This window comes from Nicotiana tabacum, chromosome 18 (assembly GCF_000715075.1).
Source record: "Nicotiana tabacum cultivar K326 chromosome 18, ASM71507v2, whole genome shotgun sequence".
Classification (NCBI taxonomy): Eukaryota; Viridiplantae; Streptophyta; class Magnoliopsida; order Solanales; family Solanaceae; genus Nicotiana; species Nicotiana tabacum.
Window position 1 is genome coordinate 146,317,562 of NC_134097.1, and position 22,959 is coordinate 146,340,520.

The window sequence follows — 22,959 nt, forward strand, 5'->3', positions numbered from 1 at the left end:
ACCTTGGGTCAGTTATTCAGGGGACCGGGGAGATCGACGAGGATGTCACACACCGTATAGGGGTGGGGTGGATGAAGTGGAGGTTAGCGACGGGAGTCCTATGTGACAAGAAAGTGTCACCGTTACTGAAAGGTAATTTTATAGAGCAGTAGTTAGGCCTACCATGTTGTATGAGACCGAGTGTTGACCGGTTAAGAACTCACACATCCAGAAAATGAAAGTTGCAGAGATGAGGATGTTGAGATGGATGTGTGGGCATACAAGGAGGGATAAAATTAGGAATGAAGATATTCGAGAGAAGGTGCGTGTGGCCCCCATGGAGGACAAGATGCGGGAAGCAAGACTCAGATGGTTCGAGCACATTCAGAGGAGGAACACTGATGCACCGGTGAGGAGGTGTGAGCGACTGGCTGTGGTGGGTACGAGGAGAGGGAGAGGGAGACCTAAGAAGTATTGGGGAGAGGTGATCAGGCAGGACATGACGCGACTTAGGGTTATTGAGGACATGACCCTTAACAGGGAATTGTAGAGGTCGAGTATTAAGGTTGTAGGTTAGGGAGAAATTGTGAATATTTCTACAGCGCACTAGAGTGAGATTAGTCAGTTAGGAGTTAGTCTTAGGATGCTACTGATCAGCTACTGATGATGAGCTTTATATGTTGGTTATTAGTATACTTTACATCTTTCTCGTATTTCCTATATTTCTTATATTGCTGTTATTTTATGTTATTTTATTATGAGTCTATTGATAGTACTAATATAGCGTCTCTTGTTGCTTTCTTGAGCCGAGAGTCTCCTAGAAACAGTCTCTCTGCCCCTCGGGGTAGAGGTAAGGTCTGCGTACATATTACCCTTCTCAGACCCCACTTGTGAGATTATACTGGATTGTTGTTGTTGTTATCATCGTTCATGTACCAACTCTTAATATAAGAAATTATGAAAGAGGAGAAGAAAAGAAGATAATGGATTGAGAATGGATAAAGTTTTTTTATATTGTGTAGACAAAAAGGGGAATAATGGGCTTGTATTATTAAAAGTAGATTCAGATTTGATTCAAACTGTTCCTCCAAACTAATGGTGTAATCACGTGGGTTGCACGTGAATGGTAAACTAATTTATTTTTAAAAAAATCATTAAAAATTCTTTTTCTCGGAAGCAATTTTTTATATTGGCTGGGATTTAAATTTTGAGAATGAAAAAAAATCTTAGCAGAAACACTGTCTTAGTAGGTTCTACTCATATTTAAAATTATCCGAATTAGTAAATTTTGAAGAATAAATACATAAAGGAAAAATCTTTTGTGAATTTGTGTATATAATGATCAAATTAAACAACTTATTTAATCAAACTAACAATAGTGAAAGATGAAGAAGAAGAAATAAAGTGAAGAATGGAAAGATTCTATCTTTTTTGTCTGTTACGTAATGCAAAAAGTGTGATGTGGGAAAGGGAAAGGAAAAGGGAAAGATTCATAGAAAAACACAATCAATATGAAAGGTTTCAGAATAAATATGAAAGTAAATGCTTTTTGAGAATTGAGTAGAACTATTATTTATTAATATTAAGGGTATAGTTGGAAACAATTAACAAATTTAGTCTTGAATTTTTAAAGTAATAATTATTTTGGGATAATTTTTTTGCGTTAAAGCGACAATTAAAATGGGATGAAGAGAGTATTTAACAAGATATGTAAATGATGTAGCCTAGAGCAAAATGTTGGTCATTGAGCAGTATAATGCACTTAAGAGTAGAATGAATGAAATTTACAAGGCACAACCCCAACAATTTTAGGAGGTACTTAATTAGTTTTATTCTAATTAATGTAGATACTAAAAACATGAAAAAATACTAACCGATTACCAAGAGAAAGTCTCTCTTAATCTTAAGGTGAAGCGCGTTTAGCTAGCTGAAGGAAGGCTACGTTAGTTGTCCCTGCAATAAAAAATCGGATGTTTACGTCAAACTAAACAATAATTCATAAAAAGTAGGAAAACAAATTATTTGATCATATTATTTTAAATTAGGCAAGCATTTTGTTACTTCAAGTCCATAGATAGTATATTATATACTATATTCAAGAACCACTCCACTATCCAACCCTTTGAACAAGACATAAACAAAGGGTCAACAAATCCATTACCATCTAATATTATACATCTACTCCTTTGACTTTTTCATCATCAACCTTTCGACAAGTGTCCCTCCTATGTCCTTCTCATTACATATTCTGTGGCCACTAATATTAGATGAGAAATAGCTTGTCTATTGTTTGTTACATACACAAAAATCTTGCGTATATCTCGATTTAAACAAAAGAAGTAAATGTTACGAAAGACTGGGATGAGAAACAAAACGGAATGTATCGGGTTTTGAGCGCGTACAACCATCAAACCAGAGACCAAAGCAGGGCTCGACAAAACAGAAAGTATCATAGTAAAGTTAATCTCTATTATTTTTCAAAATAACTTTATTCATCGAGACGTAAATAAATTTTAAAAAAAAAATTGATATATTTTTCATCTCCATCGAGTGTTGAGTCCTAATCTCTATGGTTGGTATAGTGGTCAATAAATTAGTTAAAAATCATAGAAAATTATACTTAAATCCCACAAGACTCCACTGGATGGAATTGTTTGATATCTATGTTGATGACTTGGATAGAGAACAAGTTGATACAGACATGCCCGGTAGTCCGGTGCGCTTTCGGAAAAGGACCGGACAACAAGGATCTATTCTATGCAATCTTATAGAGGTTATTTTTATGATTTGAACCCATAACCTACTGGTCACGTGACAATAATTTTACCAATTATACCAAGGCTCCCCTTCTAGACATACCCATCATTAAAAAAAAAAAAAAAGCAAAGAGTAGGTGTGTACTGTTGCATCATTTAAGTTATTAAGCCTCTTCTACTTCTTACCAAAAAAGTCCACAATCCTTCATTATTTTTCTTGTAGCAAGAATATGTCAATACTAGGCGGCAGGGAAAACAGTAACAAAATGTCTCAACCATATCTCCAACTCCATGAATTCAAGAAACAAGCTTCTTTCTTCCTCAAGGAAAAGATCAAGACAGCTAGATTAGCCTTGACTGATGTTACACCAGCTCAACTGTAAGTTCTTTGCTTTGTACTATGATTTTTAAAATTTGACTTTCTGATCATGATTTGTATTTTTTGAGTAATTCGTGTATAGCTCAGTTATTTTAACGACACAAAAAATAATTTTGCGACTTTACTGTTATATTGGATAAAGTTCAGATACTGTTATAGTGGATAAAGTTCAGATACTAAACTGATTATGTTGTTTGAAGATTGGCAGAAGAAGCAACAAATGGAAATCCAGGTGCACCAGATACAAGAACACTGAAAATGATATCAAAGGCAGCTTTTGAAGTTGATGATTACTGGAGAATTGTTGGGATCCTTCACAAAAAGTCTGTGTTTGTTCCTTTTATTTATTTATTTATTTGTTTATATAAGGACAGTCCGGTGTACTAAGCTCCAGTTATGCGCGGGATCCAGAGAAGGGTCAGACTTCAACGATCTATTGTATATAGCCTTACTCCGCATTTTTGTAATTAATTGTTTTCACGCCTCGAAATCGTGACCTCCTACTCACGTGGCAACAACTTTACCAGTTACGCTAAGGCTCCCTATGACAACAACTTTAATTTTTTTCTTTTCTTTTTGCAGTTTCTTGAATAATATTTTCAGGCTTGATGATGTTTTGATTGCTTTTTTGATTTATGAGGTAGATTGTCAAGTTTTGACAGAAAGAATTGGAGGGTGTCATATAAGGCTGTGATTGTGTTGGAACATTTGTTGACTCATGGACCTGAAAGTGTTGCTGAGGAATTCCAAACTGACAAAGATGTTATCAAGGAAATGGGACACTTTCAACTCATTGATGAGAAAGGGTAATTTATTTATTCTTTTGGAAAAGGTCCAAATTTATTCGTTTACTATACAAAATATCTTAATTTTACCTTCCGTTATACTTTAGGGTTGTTCATACCTCTGTCGTTATCAAATCGTTTCGTATTATACTTTAGGGTTGTTCATACCACTGTCATTATCAAATCGTTTCGTATTTATCCTTGACCTCATGTAGCTCCAACGTAGACTGTGTGATTTCCATGTGTCAAAATACTTGAAAAAAAAGGTCTAGATTTACCCCTCTAGCTACTTTTGACTATGCTTTAAAATTTTCCTCCGTTACATGATTAGGATCCACTTTGGAGTTCCATTAGGATCAAGGTCAAGTACGAGATAATTTGCTAACAGCAAGGGTATGAATGCTTCCTAAACATAATACGCGATAAAATTAAGATACTTCGTACAATAAAGGGGGTGCTTTTTACCATTTTACCCATTCTTTTTGTGGTTCTTTCTTTTTGGCGTAACTGCTAAAGTTGTTGTCATGTGACCAAGAGGTCATGGGTTCGAGCCGTGGAAACAGCCTCTTGCAGAAATGTAGGGTAAGGCTGCGTACGATAAACCCTTGTGGTCCGGCCCTTTTTCGGACCCCGCGCATAGCGGAAGCTTAGTACACCGGGCTGCTCTTCTTCTTCTTTTTTTTTTAAATAAAATCTATATTTGGTAATACAAGTTAAGGTATTTTGAATGATTCTGCAGATTCAACTGGGGGCTAAATGTTAGAAACAAATCAGAGAGGATATTGAAGCTGCTAGAAAATGGACAACTTCTTAGAGATGAGAGAAACAAAGCCAGGAAAATATCAAGAGGGATTGAAGGTTTTGGGAGCTTCAACATTAGGACTAATTCACCTGAAGGAATTTTGGAGGAATCAGCACTAAAACCTTATGGAAGGTCTAATTCTCAGTTTAATGATCATGGAAATGAAGAAGATGAAAATTCAAATTTCAATACTCAAGATTTGATCAACACAAAAATGGAGAAAGTGGAGGATGCTGCAGTTTCTTGGAATCTTGACACTGGTGATAAGTACTTAGTTTCTGGGATTTCTAGTATTAGTTTTAAAGAAAACATGGCTCCAAGTGAAGACATGCATAAGTGGAACTTCAAAGGGGAAGCAAAATCACTTTTGGATGAACAAAAAACAGATCCAAGAATAGGTTTTTCCTCAGAAGAGGATCACCCTTTTACTGAAACCGACCGACTAACATCAGCCTCCCTACTCTCTTCTGGAGATCAAGTCCTCCAAGCATGTCAATAGGGACATCGCCTTTTAATCGCTCTAGTGCATGTGCTAAATAGTTGTTTTACGCGTTCATCTATCTATGAGGAGCAGTCGTGTGACTGCTATATAGAGCTAAGAACACGCCGTTGGCTGTTCCCTCATACCTCTACTACTAGATGTTTTGAGCTTTATTTTGTAACCTACAGGGTACAGCAATGCAGAAATGCAACTGCACTGCTATTTCACGTTCATGAAATAATTGCAACTTTCTTGAAAGAGCTAATACCAAGTTTGTGTTCTTGTTCCTTGTTAGAGGTGATAAAAACAACTTTAAGGGGAAGACGAATTAATGAGTTGGCTTATTCTGAATAATATTGTTTCATAGTATATATATATATATATATATATATATATATATATATATATATATATATATATATATTTATTTATTTATTTAACCATCTGAAATATGGAGGCCGGGAGTCTTGGCATAACGGATAAAGTTACTACCATTTGACTAGGAGGTCACTGGTTCAAGTCGTGGAAACAACCTCTTGCAGAAATACAGGGTAAGACAACGTACAATAGACCCATGTGGTCCCGCCCTCCCCTGGACCCCGCGCAAAGCGGGAGCTTAATGCACCAAACTTTCCTTCTTCTTTTGATAATTTTACACCCTATAGAAAACCTTAGTACCCTATTTATCTTAAATAAATACCATTTTAAAATATTACATCCTATAAATATCTTTTATCCTTTATAGCAAAATATCTAATTATAGTTACATCCTACATTTAAGGTACCATATATGCTAAATAATATTTTTCTCTCTCCTTTTTAGTATTTTCTCTCACATAATCACTATATAACTCCTAAACACGTTCTCTCTCTCTTTTACATTGTGAAATATGCAATGTATTCAACTGTATTTTTGTTTGCAACCGTTCAATTTTCCAGTAAGTTTTCAAATGTATTCATATGTATTCAGCTTACTTATTTTTTATGTCATGTGTGTGGTATCTAGTTTTTAATATGTATTTAGCCTTGTTACTGTATTTAGTCTTCTGTAAGTGTTTGTAGTTGTATTGATATGTATTCAAAACTGATTTGCTATGAAATATGCAATTCTGTAAGTGTTTGCTCTGTTTTTGCTTCTTTTCACGAAAAAAGGGAGAAGATTATTCTGCTTTCTTTGAGCAGATTAATGTGTACTCGTATTATTTCTTTGAGTTAAATTAGGAGACTATCATGTGAATTTATTTCCTTCCGTTTTTAACAAGTTTAACTTCCCAGAATTTGCGCAAAAATGTTACTGTATTGTATTTGTATTCAGCTTGAATACAGATACCCATTAGCTGGAGTTCCCGTTTTTACGCCTATTTTTTTGGTTGTATTAATAAATACAACTGCTTAAATACATGAAATACATTGTATAAAAACATAAAAGGTATCTATAACAAGTAATATAGCAAAGGGTATCTATAAATGACTAATTAGGGCTAAAAGATGGTGCTTTATGAAAAATTCTCAAATAAATTCACATGATAGTCCAGCTAATCTCTTCTGAAATATGAAGCCCACTGGGCACCGGCCTCACTAATCCGGACTTGTGCTGAATTAGCACACTAAAGAGAACTCAAGCCCTATACTTCTGTTTAAGGGTAGAGATATTCCAACCATGGCATGAGAATATAAGGGTCGTCTTCGTCTTATATTTACATTACGTCCTTTAATCATGCCCAACTGGGCTTTTCTCTCTTGGAAATAACCTTCAATCGCAAAGTCAATAATTTAACTACTTCAGATGAGAGTTATATTTTCCCAATAGTTCAGCAACATTTAGCATCTCAGGAAAATAGACAATGAAACAACTTTAAGCTATAGAGTGCAAAATAAGTCTATTTTTATGATAACTACTACAGTGCATCCGAGACAGTTTCAATGTTCTCTAGACTGTAATCAACACAATGTCTTTCCATTTTGCGGTATTAGAGATCTACGATAATGCGGTCACTTACCTTATATTTCGCAAGGCTAGTTCTATATTTCTATGTTACCTTTGTATCCTAGGCTCCTAGAATACATACATTTGGATTTACAATAGTCTATGTTATTACTAAGTGAGGAATTCTAAGTTGCATAGCCAATCCTGGATAGCAAGTCGCAAGGAATGATTAGGAGTTAGCTCCAAATGGCTTAGTTTCAAATTGGTCATTGGAGAAGTATCATGACCACTTTCCAGCCATCCTTGAATGGCCTCTCCTTCATATGTGAACCCGTCTGCAGCGATCTGAGGGTCAAGCATTATGTCCTGAAAGAAAATTCACAACGACCTGAGCATTTTGCAGCAAACATGAAACCCAAAGAAATTGTTTTTACCAACAAATCAGAGCATGAATATCTAAAAAAAGGTACAGCATAGAAGATGGCAGGCAATAATAGCAATAAACATAGCACACTAGCTTGATCATCTTCAATTTAACTAGTGACTAAATTTGGGCATACATCGACAGGCCTAAGAAGTCATGCAAGTGGAACAGCTCAATGCATTAACCTCACAGCCTACAAGTAAGTTTTTAATTCCGTCTTTTATTGGAAGGGGTGGCGTTGTAGGGTGGAGAAACGATAGGGCTGGATGTTGAACCTTGGACCTCTAAGATGCAGAATGGGAGCATTACCAGTTTGCTCCCATTCAATTCTTTTCTTATTAATACATATACGATTATATCCAAATATAGAAAACTAAGTTAACTCATCATTATGTCTTGTTATCCTGCTTCCCTAGGACCAAAATCTTTTCATATGATTGAATAGTACGGAAAGCATAACTAACCTGGCGAATTGGACATACAAAAAAAGATGGCACTGATCGCTCTTCCAGTACATGCAAGTTCTCTAGCTCCATTACAAGAGTCGGTGTCAGCTCAGGCCTATCCCTACTGTTAACTTCACAGCATTGCAAAGCCAGTTCTGCTAATCTCCTTGACACATATGTAGACCATTCTCCAGCAGATGAATCCAAAAGAGACTCTAATTCTGCGCATGAGACTGCCCTGCGTACTTCACTCAGTAATCCTGCTAGAGTTCTTCCAGTGAGTATTTGAAGGATAATTAGTCCAAATGAGTAAATGTCCGACTTAGTTGTCAGCGCTCCAGTTATATGAAATTCAGGATCAGTGTATGAAAAGAGACCCTTTGGTTCACTCTGACGACCAAAACTTGGGCAGCGCAGGGTTTGCTGAGGAATCAGGCTAGATATCCCGGTATCACATATTTTGCAGCTGTCTGTCGAATCAAGGAGCATATTCTCAGGCCTCAGATCCCCATGTGCAATCTGTTCAGGGTAGGAAGAGTGCAAAAACAGAAGAGCACTTGCAATTTCAGAAATAATTCGTGCTCGCATCTTCCAATTCATGGGACTAATGTTTTTGCAAAATAGGCGGTCTTGGAGGCTCCGACCAGGTATATATTCATAAACAAGGCACCAGGCTTCCGGACATACACCAAGTAAAGTAACCAGTTGAGGATGCCGTAACTTAGCTAGAATTTCCACCTGCATATGGAAAAGATAATTATATGAGCAAGCACATAAAAATCATAGAATTTGTTGGCAGAGAAAATTATGAGGTTCCATTTTAGCTTATGAATTATGATGAATGACAAACTAGGTTCAAGGAAATGTCCACGCACTTCAGTTGGATGATATTAAGGAAAATCACATGCTAGACATTATGAGACCAATTGATTTATATAGCTGAAAGGGAACTCTGAAATAAAGAAACTTAGAGTGGATTTCCAGATCCTATCTAAATGCAGTTTGTGAATATAAAGGAGATTTTTGACCTGTTCAAAAAACTGTGACTGCTGTTGCATATTATGTGGATGCAATTGCTTAATAACAACTGTTTTATCTGCCAGTTCTCCTTTGAACACATCAGCATATCCTCCTTGACCAATCCTGAAGCTCTCAGAAAAGTTGCATGTTGCTGTCTGCAATTCGGACAGTGAAAATTCCAACAACGCAGGTGATGCAGACCACTCGCCACTTGCACTTAGTACTCCATCTTTTCCGCGATTCTTCCACCGATTAATCCAGTTCATGGCTTCAGTATTTTGCTGCAGAAGTTTGCGCTTCTCCTGCCGGAGAGTTGCTATGGAGGAATGAATTAACGTCAATTCTCCAGCAATCTCTTCACACCGCTGATCGGCCTCCTGTGTACGACTATCTAGGAGGGCTATATTTCTCATGGCCTTGCGCAGCTCACTAGTTTTCTCCTCTCTCTCCTTCAAGAGCTTTTCTTTTTCCAGCAATATATTTTCCAAAGCAACCTCAGCTTCCTTCCTCAGTTTAACTTCATGCGCATGAGCAGATTCAAATGCTTTTACCTATAACAAAGCAAACATTCTGACATTAGCAGCCTAAGAAGTGCTTTCAGTCCATTATAGATGTTACAAGAAGGAGAAATGACATTATTGTCCACATACAATTCCTCTTACACTGGTACTTTCTACTCTACATAGAATTACATACTGGCCCTAAGAATGACTACTCTTATAATACAGATGTACATGCAGTAGCAAATTACTTGGTTGCAAACGTAGAGTATAGTAGTTCTATAAGTGATGCAGCAATGCACAGAATGCAACATCAAAAAATTTAAGCTTGAGTAAGCCCATAGTGGGTCTATGGGTAAAGTAGACATGATCACTTTGGTCCACAAGTGAATGTGAAGCCAGAATATAAGAAAAGCTAATAACTGTAATTTAGCTTCATAGCCCTCCATAGATAGCATGTTTGTGATATCTAGCAGCAACCAAATTTTATCATGCATCAATATAGTTCTTCCTCAAAAGATTAAGTAATGGAATGATCTTTAGAGCAATACGAATAAGGGCTCCTCTACTGGAATACAAAACTAGCGGTTACCTTTCTCATGGCTTCCACAGCTTCAGCTTCCAGTTTTTTGCGCTTAAGCATCTCTGCAATAGCTTCATTCCTTGATGATTCAAATTCTATGCAGACTTCTTCAAGCTGTTTGTATAAACTTTCCAACTCGACATCAGGGGACTCCATTTGTTCAGCAGAAGAAGCACAACTGCTACCAGTGCTAGGGCTTGTTGAAATAGATAAACTAGGGAAAATGATTGGATTGCTTCTGCTAGTAGAAGAAAAGTTCTTGGGCCATAAACCAGTGTCTGATGAAATTCCCTCCTCAAATATTAAACTTTTGATTCCAGATGACAGTAGGTCCCTAGACGAGCTTGACCGAGCACGTTCTGGCGAGAGGATAACCTCTCTCTTGCAAGACGTTAGAGACCGAGATCTTAAACTGCATGCATCAGCTACCACTGCTCGAGTATTAGCAGAAATAGGTCCAATGAAGCTTGAGCAATCAGGAGGCTGTCTAGTCCAGACTAGTTTCCCTTTGTAGACAAAGAATATTTCACAGAATGAAGGGAAATATGCGGCAGCAAAACTTGCTTTCTGGGAGCTTTTCTTGACCTTCACACAACTGTATATGAAGGGTAAGCTCGGGTACAATAGACAAGATCCATATGATGAAATTTCAGAACGATGCAAACTGCAGAAACTGATATACATTCTATTCCAGTAAATACAGGTGAAGCAAAAAGAAAAGGTGAAAGAAAAGATCCACAGACGATATCAACTAGATGGGATAAGGCTCTTTCATGTTAATCCTTACATTAAGTTCAGTCTTTAGCAAGAATTTTTTCATGTTTGTTTAAAGACTTGTATGTTAGTTTAAAAAAGAAGACAGATTGAGAGAACCTTAGCTTAAAACAATTGATTTGTCCTAAAAGACAGATTGTTATGTGCTGGAATGAACTTGAAGTGGTCCCAAATAGAGCAGATGGAAATAGAGGATTCATATAACCGACCCTACTAGTTCAGGGTTGAAGCGTTGTTATCGTCGTCATTGTTATCGTGAAATTCCCCAGTTCTACAAGCAAAGACAACCTCTCCAGATTTCTAGACCTCTTAATTTGACCTCTATTCCCATTTCTCCAACAGTGAAAAAAATGACCAGCCTAAGTGTTTTCTGTGAGAAATCTTAGTACGTGATCTGTTCTCATTGGACGAAGTCACCTAGTACAATACATATACGGGTAGGAGATAGAGGTACCCAATGGATTAGTTGGACGCACGCAACCAGGCCCAGACACTGCCATTATTTTTATAAATAAAAAAAAGATTTTATTTTCTTTCGCAAATTGGGTCACTCAGGAAAAATGATATCAAGTTTACCAAAAAAAATTACAACCTTTCATTCAGATCCTAGGCACACAAATACAACCACGTGAATTGAGATATTTTAGTGTCCAGAAGTTCTTTTCAAAAAGATAAAACTCCTCAAAATTTGTCACAAATTGAATCATGTAATATAATCCAGGATTCACAAGTGCAATCATAATCTACAGCAGTTCAAACAGTTCACTCGCACTTGAAAGTAAATTAAATGAAGAAAAGCTGAAGACCTACTCTGGTATAGCCCCAATTATAAGCTTTCGGATGTTATGTTTGTTGACAAAATCAAGAATTCCTTTAAGGACAAAATGTGCTTCAACTATAGCAACACTTGCTTTAACCTGAAAAGATTATTGATTTCTTCGGTAAGTGACTGCACAGGTAGCATGATATAGGTAAATACTCAAATCATTGGCATAACATATGCATCATTAATTTTGAAAAGAAAAGCGGGATTTTACAGTACATAGATCATGATATTGTGAAAACACTAGTGTCACAGAGGTAAAAAATATCTAAACATGTTCCTGAATGTAGTATAGCAGCAATAGAATGTCAAATCTAGGGACATACCATCACAACAGAGACAAACAAAGTTATAAGACAAACATTGGATAAAGTGTAGCAAGGATGAAAGTATTAGAAAAATAATTTAATATAAGGGAATTCTATTCTTTGTTTTGGATGTAACATAGGACATTAAAAAGTAGAAAAGGGAGAAAAGAAAAGAAAAGAATATGTTTTGGGGTTTAACCAATTCAAGCTTTCAAGCAGTGACATGGAATGAATCAATGTTTTTGTCGAGTTGTCTCTTTTCCACGCATTGATAGCTTAAATAATGTGTTATTACAAAAATGAGAAAGAGGGGAGGGGAAGAATAAAAGGAGTTAACTTTTAAAGAGATAGGAGGGTGGAGAGACAGCAACCGGAGAATACTTAGAGAAGAGGGGAGCGATCTGGAGCGCCCAAGGGTGTGACCTAGTGATTGATGAAGTGATGGAGAATCATGAGGTCTCAAATTCAAATCCCAGCGAAGACAAAAAAAATTAGGTGATTTCTTCCTATCTGTCTAAGGGCATAGTTACCCTAGTATCTGTGCTGGTGGGAGGTAGCATGTACCGGGTGGACTAGTCAAGGCACACACAAGCTAGCCTGGACACCACCCTCACCAAAAAAAAAAAAAGAGCGGTCTGGAGAGAGAAACATTCAGACATTGCTTGAGATGGAGAGTCGAGAGCCAGGAGCCCAACAATTTTCAACTTTTCTCATATCCTCACCTCTTTTCTTCGAATAAGAATATCTTGACAATCGCATCACTTTTTACTTCCTCAGGATTTTCTTTGACATCCAAAAAAAGAAAATAAATTCATTAGAATTCCTTTTCTTTTCGTTCAGCACATCCTCTGATCCAGACATGGAATAATTCCAATCATCAGAAGAAAATTTATTTCTATTTTTTTTTCCTGATCAGTAGAAAAAACTATTTCTATCTTAATTTCTCTAAATTGTTCGATATTTTTCAACCATAAGTCTGTTCATTTTCATATCCACATTCAGTGTTTTTTCATTGAAAATTCGACATGTGTTCTTCAGAAGGAAAAAAAGTAAAAGAGGAGAGAAAAGCCAAACATCATTCATGAATGAACCTTTCTCTTCTGATAGCATTCCCGTTAGTCCATCAATACTTCATCATGATAGAAAATTCATATCAGGATACAGATGCGACACAGTTGTGATCGATGCCTCGACAGAATAAGGTGAAAATTTACAATGGTGCTTAAGTTTCTACAATTACTAAAGGGATAGTAAAAGTTAGGATGGAGAAGGAATTTTGGTGAAGAGGGGCAGGCAAATACATTGAACTAATTTCATTTTTGTTAAGGTTGATATTCAGTAAGATAGAATGGCGGATATTCCAAAGTTCAAGAGAGAGAGAGAGAGAGAGAGAGAGAGAGAGAGAGAGAGAGAGAGAGAGAGAGAGAGAGAGAGAGGAGAGAAAGAGGAGGAGGAGGTAGGGGGGACTGGACAATAAGAGAAACTGTACATGGAAGGACTCAAAGATGGTATTCATATATTGGTGCCATAAGAGCCAGGATTTTCGGCAGAAAGCACGGAAACGTATCCTCTCGCGACTGCTGTTTTAACGTTTTGCTCATCCTCAACATTAATCGGAAAATTTGAGTTAATGCTTGTGGAAAAGATTGTAACGACGCATTAAGACAACAAGTTAAAGTCAAGATATTTGATTGTGGTCCCAATTTGTGCAACCGACCATTCTATTAAGTAAAATTTCTCAACAAAAAGCCCACAAATACACAATCCAAACCTGAACCTGAGCCCTGAAATAATCCCAGCACAAGGTTTTGGAACAAAAATGAGTTGTTGACATCTGGCTCATAAGTCATTTTGAAACAAAATGCACAAAATCCTCTAGCAGCTTTTAATGATATAGGATAAGAATTCTCACCATTTAAGATATGAAGTTTTTAAGTGACCTTGATGATCATTCATACAACATAAGAACCATAAAAGGAAATGGTCCAATCTAGTTTATCGTACTCAGACGTGTTTAGAGATGTCGCATTCAGACACTTGCCCCTGTAACACACTAACAATTTATGCAAATCATACCAAAATAAGTATGTCCACTAAGATAACATTACTGAATTAAATTCAGTAGAAAATGTTGCAGATGCCCTTAATTTGTGTTCATCAACGACAATTGCGAGTAATAAAATGACCTTTTGTGAAAATAGACCACACTTCCAAAACAAATTAGTTAAGTAAAGTAACAATGCACGACCTAGACAGAACAATTATTCTAAACATTGAGAAGGAAACAGTGGAAGAGTGATACATAACGTATAAATGACATTTCAAACATCATAATAACAGTCCAGAGCACTCCACACCAATCAGACACACGATACCTTCGATTTGCAGCACACGTTCAAATAACGAGATAGAAGTTTCCTAGCCTCTTCTCTCTCCGCATCTCGAAATGCAGATACCACTTCCGCATTAGCTTGAGTAGCCGGCAATCTTCCTACTGCATAAAAATTACAAGTATGGACAATTATACATGAGTGTATGTTGAAAGAATCATTAATTCCTCCAGAATACTCTACTCTGAATTAAAATGTGATTAGTATCGCAGAAAATGTTTTCAAACGTGTCATTTGGCGCGAATGAAAATGTTTATCATACTCCAAGAAATTATATTCTAGAACATTTTCTACATTTAGGTTTACCAAAATAGATGACATGTGGTAATTGTACAAGGAAAAATATTTGGTACAAGGATACATTTTTAGTGATATTTATGAGTATTAAAAACAGTGACTAATGTTGACTGAAGCAAATGATATGGACTTAAAATTAGGATCGTTATAAAGGAAACTTTTGCTCATTCCTTTCCGGTAGAAAATATTTTTCCTGGACAAAACTTTTTCGTAATTCAAGGCAATCAAACATTTGAAGGGGAGCCTTGGAGCAACGGTAAAGTTGACCTATAAGCTACGGGTTAGAGCCGTGAAAGCAGCTACTAATGCTTGCATTAGGATAAGCTGTCAACATCATACCCCTTGGGTGCTACCCTTCCCCGGACCTTGCATAAATGCCACCGGGCTGCCCTTTAAGGTAATCAAACATTCCTTACAGACCAAAACTTTATCAAATATTGAACAACATTTGAGTAAAAGAATATGAATTTATAATCATGAAACATTCTTAAAGACCAAAACTTTATCAATTTACTGATTAATATTTTTGTAAAAGAACATGATTTACATGATATATCATCAACTTGTATACCCTAGAAAACACTAGAAATGATCCAAAAAAAACAATTTTTTAAGCTATAACATTTTCCATAGAAAGTATAAACATTTTTTCTTTGCAACAAATGCACCCTAAAAGATCAAAAAATTATCAATTTATATAACAACATTTTAGCAAAAGATGATAAATTTATATATAAACAGAGACTTACATAAAGTGGGTATATAAGGAGAAGGTTCAAGAACATAAAAAATACAAATTTCTGAGTTCCCAAATGTTTTACAAGCCCATTGAACCAAAGCAACATTTTTATTCACAGACTTTCCAACTGCTATATACACTTTAGGCTCATTTTGTTCTTCTACGATTTCTCTCGTTTGAGGAGTGATGATTTGGCTAGTTCTGTAAAACCCACGTCGATAAGTGGCCATAGAAGAAAACCCAGAAAGGGAATTTGAAGAAGGAGTAAGAGGAGTAGGAGAAGGGGTTAACAACTCCATTGTTATTGAATATCAAGAACGAACTGGCTGGGACAAAGTTGAGTTACTTTCTTTTGTTCGTTTTTAACGTTTTTTTGTGTAATTTGAGGACTTTTTAGTCTTTTTAGGCTCGTGTCTGCATCACACGACTTAAATGAAAATATCCTTAAATAATGAGAAAATCTAGAAAAGGTTTTCAACTTTTAAAAAGCCAAAGCTAATGATGATTTCTTAATCTTAACTAATAAATCAAGCAAAAACAATATGTTCTTAGAAGATTTTCTTAATCTTAATTTATAAATCCATAAAAAATAATATGTTCTTAGATCGGTTACAACTTAATGGGTTTAAACTTCACTTTACGTAACAGTGAACGCTCGTAAAATAGAAAACAAATAGTATAATGCATGCAAGTTATTCTGAACTCTGCCGTAATAACATAATAAAATAAAATAGATAACAAGTAGCAAGTAACAGATTTTAAGTCGTAATCTTTCAACTTTTTAGATAACGCTCTTAATTTCTATTAGGTAAGTTAATTTGAAGTTGACAGTTAAAACTTGATTAATATAATAGTCACTAGAAAATAAATGTACTTTATTATTATGATTTTACGAATTTAAACATCTCAAAATGGAAGAATGAGCTCTTTTCCCGCCTCGCGAATCCATGAGGAAAGCGGTTTAGAGGTCCTATTTATCGCAAGTCCACTCACCTTTAAAATTATTGAAGAAAAATATCGTTAAAATTATTAGATATAATAATGTCTAGATTAAAGGATATATTCAAATATTAAATCGTAATCTTATAAAAAGAAAATTAATCCAACCTAGGTAACAGAGATTTCTCTATAATAATTTTTTTTTAAAAAGTGGCTTAACAATTAGTTCAAACATACAGCTTTTCTTCAAATATTTTTGCCTTAAAAAGAAATTAATCAGAAAACCGTAACAAATTGAAGATGATATTAGAGCAAAGGGAGAAAAAAGAATAGGAAAGTTTGAGTGTCGCAGTTTAGTACTTTATAATAATGCTTCACTTTTTATTAAATTAAAAAATATAATAAAGTTCCACCTAATAAAGAATGAATGAGCTAACACTAACTACTCCACTAAGAGCCAAATCTATAACTAGTATTTCGTAGTTTAGCATTTAAAGCGAGAATAAAACAATGTAGCTTCTTAATTAGCTGCTTATTCAACTAAACTTAATATTTTAATATTGAACATATATAAGTGTATATGCGCAGGGGCGTACGCAAGATTTTCACAAACGGTCTCAATATTTATAAAAGAACGGAGAATAAAAAATATTAATTGTCACACTACATGATAAGAAATAACCTTAATCAATTTGTTTTATTGATTTAAAAGAGATTACGAGTTCAATTATGCCAAACTACAACTTTTAATAATAGATACTCTCTCAAATATTTGACAAAAATATGATCTAGTTGTGGTTTGAACCTCTGACCTCCTAGCGAAACAAATAATTTAATCAGCAAGTCAAATTACAATATGCATCAAGTGGTGTCATTTTCTTTACCTTATTGTATTCGTATAGTATTACTACATATATTTTATAAAAAAATCCGATAAAATGATATCACGTGGCAACACTTGGTTCTACGTACATTCGTCCCTGCATATGTGAAAATAACTAAAAAAATTAACAAATATAATATTTTGAAACCATAATATTAAAAGTACAATAAATTTAGTATTAAATAGTATTTTAAAGGTTGAATTTATCATGTTTAAATCTTGAATCCGTCTTTGCTAACTACTTTTAAATTTATTTGAACTAATAATTTGTTGCTAATTTAATTTGTACTTAATTAATTGAGATTAGGTATGCTTTGTTGACTTTAGGAAGTTATCTTTTGTTTTCGACCTCTTCTCCTCCTCCAAGAGCTTCTGAGGTTTTTAATAAAAAAGTCCGAAATGTAACAGTATTAATACAGTAATACTAAACTACTAATGACGAAGAGTTTTCCTTTTCGTACCTACTTTGACCTGTGATGATTCATGTCATTCTTTTATTTTTTGGCAAGAGGAGAAACTCGCGACCGCTACAATTTCTGCTACAGCCTCTATCCTTCAGGTGAGCACAATGTGGTGAGCATTTTGTGTGCACTGAGTAAACCTTTCTCTGTGTAATAGCTTGCAAACCACATACGGAATGTAAGCCGCTCAACCCAAAAGGCATTGAGGCGGGATTCGATCCTAGGTTGATTCATGTCATATTGATATTCTACTTTTACATATTATCCACTAGTCTAACTAATTTCAATTATAGACAGATTTGCGATTGGCAAGTTAATTATTTGACCATTCAGCCAAAAATAATAACATTCGCTATAAATATACAAAAAAAAATGGCTACTATTTTTTAGGACGGTTATACTGTATAGTTTTCCTTCACAATTTAAGTTAATTTGCTCGTGCTATTTTCTTGATGATAAGTCTAAATTTGTTTAGAATAAATATATGCTATTATTGTTTTTTTAAAACTAACTATTTCGAGTTAAATACGGTGAATATGTTTGCACCTGTTGCACAAAGCTAAAAAACAAAAGTCAATTTTCAACAGTGTGCTATACATCAATCCAATCAAAATTAATTATCTATGAAAAAAATTAATGAACTTTTGTGGACCATGATCCTCGGAAGCACCAAATTTTAATATTTCTATCATATCATATAACGAAAAGTGGATAATGCAGCCAAAAGAGAATTGGTTATGAAAAATTATTAATTTTTTGATTTGTCAAAAAGCAGTGATGAAAGCAACAAATCTTGGTTAATCAAGACCAATGAAGTCTTTGTGGGGTGGTGAGGGGGGTGGGGTGCGGGGGAGGTTTATATAGAAAATGCCAGATTTTTTTCAAAAAGATAAGTATATGTTTTTTTTTCTTGGCTATACATTTGAATGCGATGGTTGCATTGGTAAGAAAAATATATTTCAGTATTTGAATTTGGTTTTAATTTTTTTTCGAAAACAACCTCTTTGTCCTTTCAGGGGTAGGGATAAGGCTGTGACAGAGATGACAAAATGATTAAAAGAAAAAAGTTAACCACCCATATTATTCATTAAAATGGGTTGGCTAATGAACTTTTTTAAAATGGCTCAAAAGTTTAAATGTAAAATTAAACCAACTTTTACATTTGTAAAGCCTCAAATTGGGAGTTCCTCAAGTTAGGGAGACCGAGAATTCTCCCAAATGTGATCATATGCAAGGAATCATGGATAATATGATTACCTTTATTATCCGTCGGTTAACCCGTCTTTATCCATATTAAATATGGGTCGGGTCGGATAATTTATCTGTGTTTTTCATTACATGTCTTCGACCGGAACCATATTCGACCCTACCTGCCCGCTTGCCAATTGCCACTCCTAGGCTGCGTACATCTTACACTCCCTAGACCCTATTTGTAGGAAAATGCTGGATTTGTTGTTGTTGAATTTGGTTTAATTTTTGAAAAGTTTGGTTCTTGAAAGACTTTTGAGTTTTGAAAGATTATGTTGGAAAAGAGTTCCAGTGTGCGTTTAAATTAGCTATTGAGAAAATATTTTGGGAAAACATTTATGTGCTATTTTCGAAAACTTTCTTTTGAATTGTTTCTATTTTTATTTTATTCGTAACATCACCAAAGAACTATGTTTGTTTCCAATCTTCATTCCAAAGAAAGGGAAACGTCTTTATTGAAAGATCGTAGCCTGTTATCTAATATCTACAGTCGATACTTTAGTTCTTAATATGGATACTCTTTTTCTTTTAATTAATTAATTCATTATTATATGTATAACGCCAATTATTTTTGAAGAGCTTGCAGCACTAGAGTGCTACATTTTTCATAGCAGATGTCATATTAAAACGGGTCTCGCTAAATGGCCAATGAAGTAGGTTGAAAATTATGAGATCTTAAGTTTAAATCTCAGCACATACAAAACACATTAAGTGATCTTTTCCCATCCATCAAGTCTTGATGGATCCGAGTTACAAGATACTGTGGAATTAGTCAAGATGTGCGTAAGCTGACTCGAACACCATGATTATAAAAAATAGTTACTTCTCTATGTAATATGTTATGTACTTACGTACGGACATAATGGAAAACAATTGGAGTTAGCATTGAAGGACAAAAGTTCACAATAAAATAAAATCTACATTGAAATATCTGTTTTTTACTGTCAATTCTGGAAAATTTGTTTGCCATTGTTACAGCGATCGATAAGCAACATAATAAAAATATTACACTTCTAAAAATTAGAAGCATTTTCTGTGCACAATGGATGGACCAGATTCATCATATTCTGCCTTTGCAATCCACATCTGCATTTCAAAAAACAACATAGAATTATAGTCAATGTAGTTTAATCGTTATATAACAAGTCACGATACGAAATAGTCCCCCATCGACTGTGTAGATGGAGTAATTGGTCTCCTTATATGGTTTCGAGCAATCCTCATCTCAAAAGCTAGCTCATGAGATGAGAATTGCCGAGTCCGTAAAAAGAGACCAATTACCTTATCTACGACCAATATGAAACTATTTTAATAACTATAAACACAAAATATGAATGACAATAAATGTAAATGTTAATGTAAAATTCTAATTTTTCACTCACCTGTTGGAAAGTACTTAAAGAAGCCAAAATAGAACCTCCAATCCAAACACTATACTTCCTCTCAGGTGGAGCTACCACCTTAATTTTCATACTGCTTGGAGCCAAGGCAGTAATTTCCTTACTCATCCTATCAGCAATTCCAGGAAACATAGTCGAACCGCCACTGAGTACAATATTTCCATACAGATCCTTTCTGATATCGACGTCGCACTTCATGATTGAGTTGTACGTCGTTTCGTGAATGCCTGCAGCTTCCATTCCAATCATTGAAGGTTGGAAAAGGACTTCAGGGCATCGGAAACGTTCAGCACCGATGGTAATCACTTGACCATCGGGCAACTCGTAGCTCTTCTCAACAGAAGAGCTAGTTTTCGACGTGTCCATTTCTTGCTCAAAGTCAAGCGCAATGTAGGAGAGTTTTTCCTTCACATCCCTCACGATTTCTCGTTCAGCAGAAGTAGTGAATGAGTAACCGCGCTCTGTTAAGATTTTCATTAGGTGATCGGTCAAGTCACGACCGGCTAAATCAAGACGAAGGATAGCATGTGGCAAAGCATATCCCTCGTAGATTGGAACAGTGTGGCTAACACCATCACCAGAATCCAGGACAATACCTGCATAACATTAAAACATTTGATGTTATATTGCAGAACTGTCCAAGCTCTAGATAATATCAAGGAAAAAATGAAACAGGAGGAGCAGAGGCGAATCCAGAATTTAAACTTTATGGGTTCCTACAACAACCTTGAGTTTGGATACAGGAGAAAGTGTTCACCTGTTGTACGGCCACTGGCATAAAGGGATAGAACGGCTTGAATGGCGACATACATAGCAGGAGTATTAAATGTCTCAAACATGATTTGAGTCATCTTTTCGCGATTAGCCTTCGGGTTAAGAGGTGCTTCAGTGAGTAGTACAGGGTGTTCCTCTGGTGCAACACGAAGTTCGTTGTAGAACGTGTGATGCCAGATTTTCTCCATATCATCCCAGTTGCTAACAATACCATGTTCAATTGGATATTTCAAAGTTAGAATACCACGTTTGGATTGAGCTTCATCACCAACATATGCATCTTTTTGCCCCATGCCAACCATCACACCTGTATGGCGTGGGCGACCAACAATACTCGGAAATACTGCTCGTGGAGCATCATCTCCAGCAAACCCTGCCTATAAAATGGGCACACAATACAAAACATGAATAAGTAACTACCAAAGAATGGCATTTTTTATGATTTATAATAGCACACATATTGAAAGGGAGCCATCGCGCAAGGGTGAAAGTTCTCGTTGTATGACCAGGAGGTCACGAGTTCAAGTTATGGAAACAAACTTCAAAGGTATAAGGATGCATACCATTTATGTTGCTCGGATCCTCTCTAGAAATGTTGTCACACCTGTGTCAGATCTTATATATTGTCGAAAGATCCGAGCAACATAGCGTACAATAGACCAATATAATGTGATCCGTCCTTACACTAACCTCGTGTATATATAGTGGGAGTTTAGCACCCGGTGTACCCTTTATATAGAAACGAAGATTTATATGTTTGGATAGTTGAAAGTTTTTGTACATACCTTGACCATTCCAGTCCCATTATCACAGACGAGTGGCTGAATATCCTCACCGTCTGCCATTTTCTATCTACTGCTATCAACAAAATTGAAAGCCTCAAATTAGAAAGACCATAAAAAAGAAATAAACAGATAATAGAAATCAGACAAAACACCATTAATAACCAAGAGCAAGAGGAATTGGCAGTCTAAATCAAGCAGTAACACACAAAGAACAAGATTCATCTTCCCACTAACATTGACAGTATTTCTAATTAAACTATCAAATCCAATGGGTAAGGGCAAAACTTAATAAAGATCCAAGAATCTATCTTCACTCTAACTATATTCCTACATTTGAAAACCTAATAAGTTTATCCAATTGTCCACCATAATGTGATTGATATGAACAATCAAGAATCAAATTTGAGCTAAAACCCAAGAAATTCAATGAAATCAAAAAATATAGGTTCCAACTCGCATGGCTAGCAATGCTCAATAAACTATCGAATCCAACGATAAGAGCAAAATTTGACAAGGTCCAAAAATATCAAAAATTTCAAGTCAGTCCAGAATAGATGTTGCATATCGTAAATACATATTTAACAAACTACGAGAAATTATGTTTTGACAATTATAAATGCAAAGAGAAACAAACATTAACACATCATAAGCGAATAATGCATACTACTGATTAAGTTTAAATTCTGAATTCGTCGCATGTATTACCTTTGTGTAAAAAAGAGGGAACTTTAGGAGGAGGTCGTAGGAGGAGTAAGTTAGTGGTGCCCACGGTTGGCTATGAGTTCCAAATGCAAAACAAAAAAAATTCAAATGAAACCCAACGCTAAAAAATAATCATATGGTATGCTTTTTAAATGCTAAAAAACCCCGCAATTTTTGCTGTCTCAAAACCTGGGTGTCCGTTGGTTATTCGTTGGTTTTGGTTTTTGCTTTTGTCCGTTGCCACGTGTCACATATTCATCAGTGGTCGTTAGTAACTTATAACTGCTTTCTTGTTTGGGCTTCCCCCTTCTTTTGGCCCATTTAAACCGCTTGGCCTGCTCCTCTAAATTTTGA

General features: G+C 35.5%; 3 protein-coding genes across 6 annotated transcripts; 1 reads left to right on the forward strand and 2 right to left on the reverse strand.

The window, feature by feature from the left end:
* The first annotated feature begins 2,907 nt into the window (after window positions 1–2,907).
* LOC107762162 (epsin-3) lies at window positions 2,908–5,469 on the forward strand. Of its 2 annotated transcripts, XM_016580492.2 has the most exons (4): window positions 2,909–3,114; window positions 3,315–3,437; window positions 3,759–3,920; window positions 4,639–5,469. In XM_016580492.2, exons 1-4 carry the CDS (start codon window positions 2,966–2,968, stop codon window positions 5,198–5,200), a joined length of 996 nt encoding a protein of 331 aa, XP_016435978.1. In that variant the 5' UTR covers window positions 2,909–2,965; the 3' UTR covers window positions 5,201–5,469. The 2 variants fall into 2 exon arrangements, with proteins under 2 accessions (XP_016435979.1, XP_016435978.1); XM_016580493.2 differs by lacking the exon at window positions 3,759–3,920 and having other exon boundaries at window positions 2,908–3,114.
* A 1,576-nt stretch (window positions 5,470–7,045) lies between these two features.
* Window positions 7,046–15,760, reverse strand: LOC107762163 (U-box domain-containing protein 33). Of its 2 annotated transcripts, none has more exons than XM_016580495.2 (7): window positions 15,424–15,760; window positions 14,363–14,481; window positions 11,667–11,773; window positions 10,092–10,677; window positions 9,008–9,550; window positions 7,998–8,717; window positions 7,046–7,475 (listed from the first exon to the last, which is right to left on the reverse strand). In XM_016580495.2, the coding sequence occupies exons 1-7, from the start codon at window positions 15,710–15,712 to the stop codon at window positions 7,281–7,283; spliced, it is 2,559 nt and encodes an 852-aa protein (XP_016435981.1). In that variant the 5' UTR covers window positions 15,713–15,760; the 3' UTR covers window positions 7,046–7,280. The 2 variants fall into 2 exon arrangements, with proteins under 2 accessions (XP_016435981.1, XP_016435980.1); XM_016580494.2 differs by having other exon boundaries at window positions 10,092–10,755.
* A 4,083-nt stretch (window positions 15,761–19,843) lies between these two features.
* LOC107795436 (actin) lies at window positions 19,844–22,748 on the reverse strand. Of its 2 annotated transcripts, none has more exons than XM_075237404.1 (5): window positions 22,609–22,748; window positions 21,904–21,973; window positions 21,102–21,495; window positions 20,327–20,940; window positions 19,844–20,030 (listed from the first exon to the last, which is right to left on the reverse strand). In XM_075237404.1, exons 2-5 carry the CDS (start codon window positions 21,961–21,963, stop codon window positions 19,965–19,967), a joined length of 1,134 nt encoding a protein of 377 aa, XP_075093505.1. In that variant the 5' UTR covers window positions 21,964–21,973; window positions 22,609–22,748; the 3' UTR covers window positions 19,844–19,964. The 2 variants fall into 2 exon arrangements, with proteins under 2 accessions (XP_075093505.1, XP_075093506.1); XM_075237405.1 differs by having other exon boundaries at window positions 21,904–21,976; window positions 22,609–22,689.
* Between the last annotated feature and the right edge of the window lie 211 nt (window positions 22,749–22,959).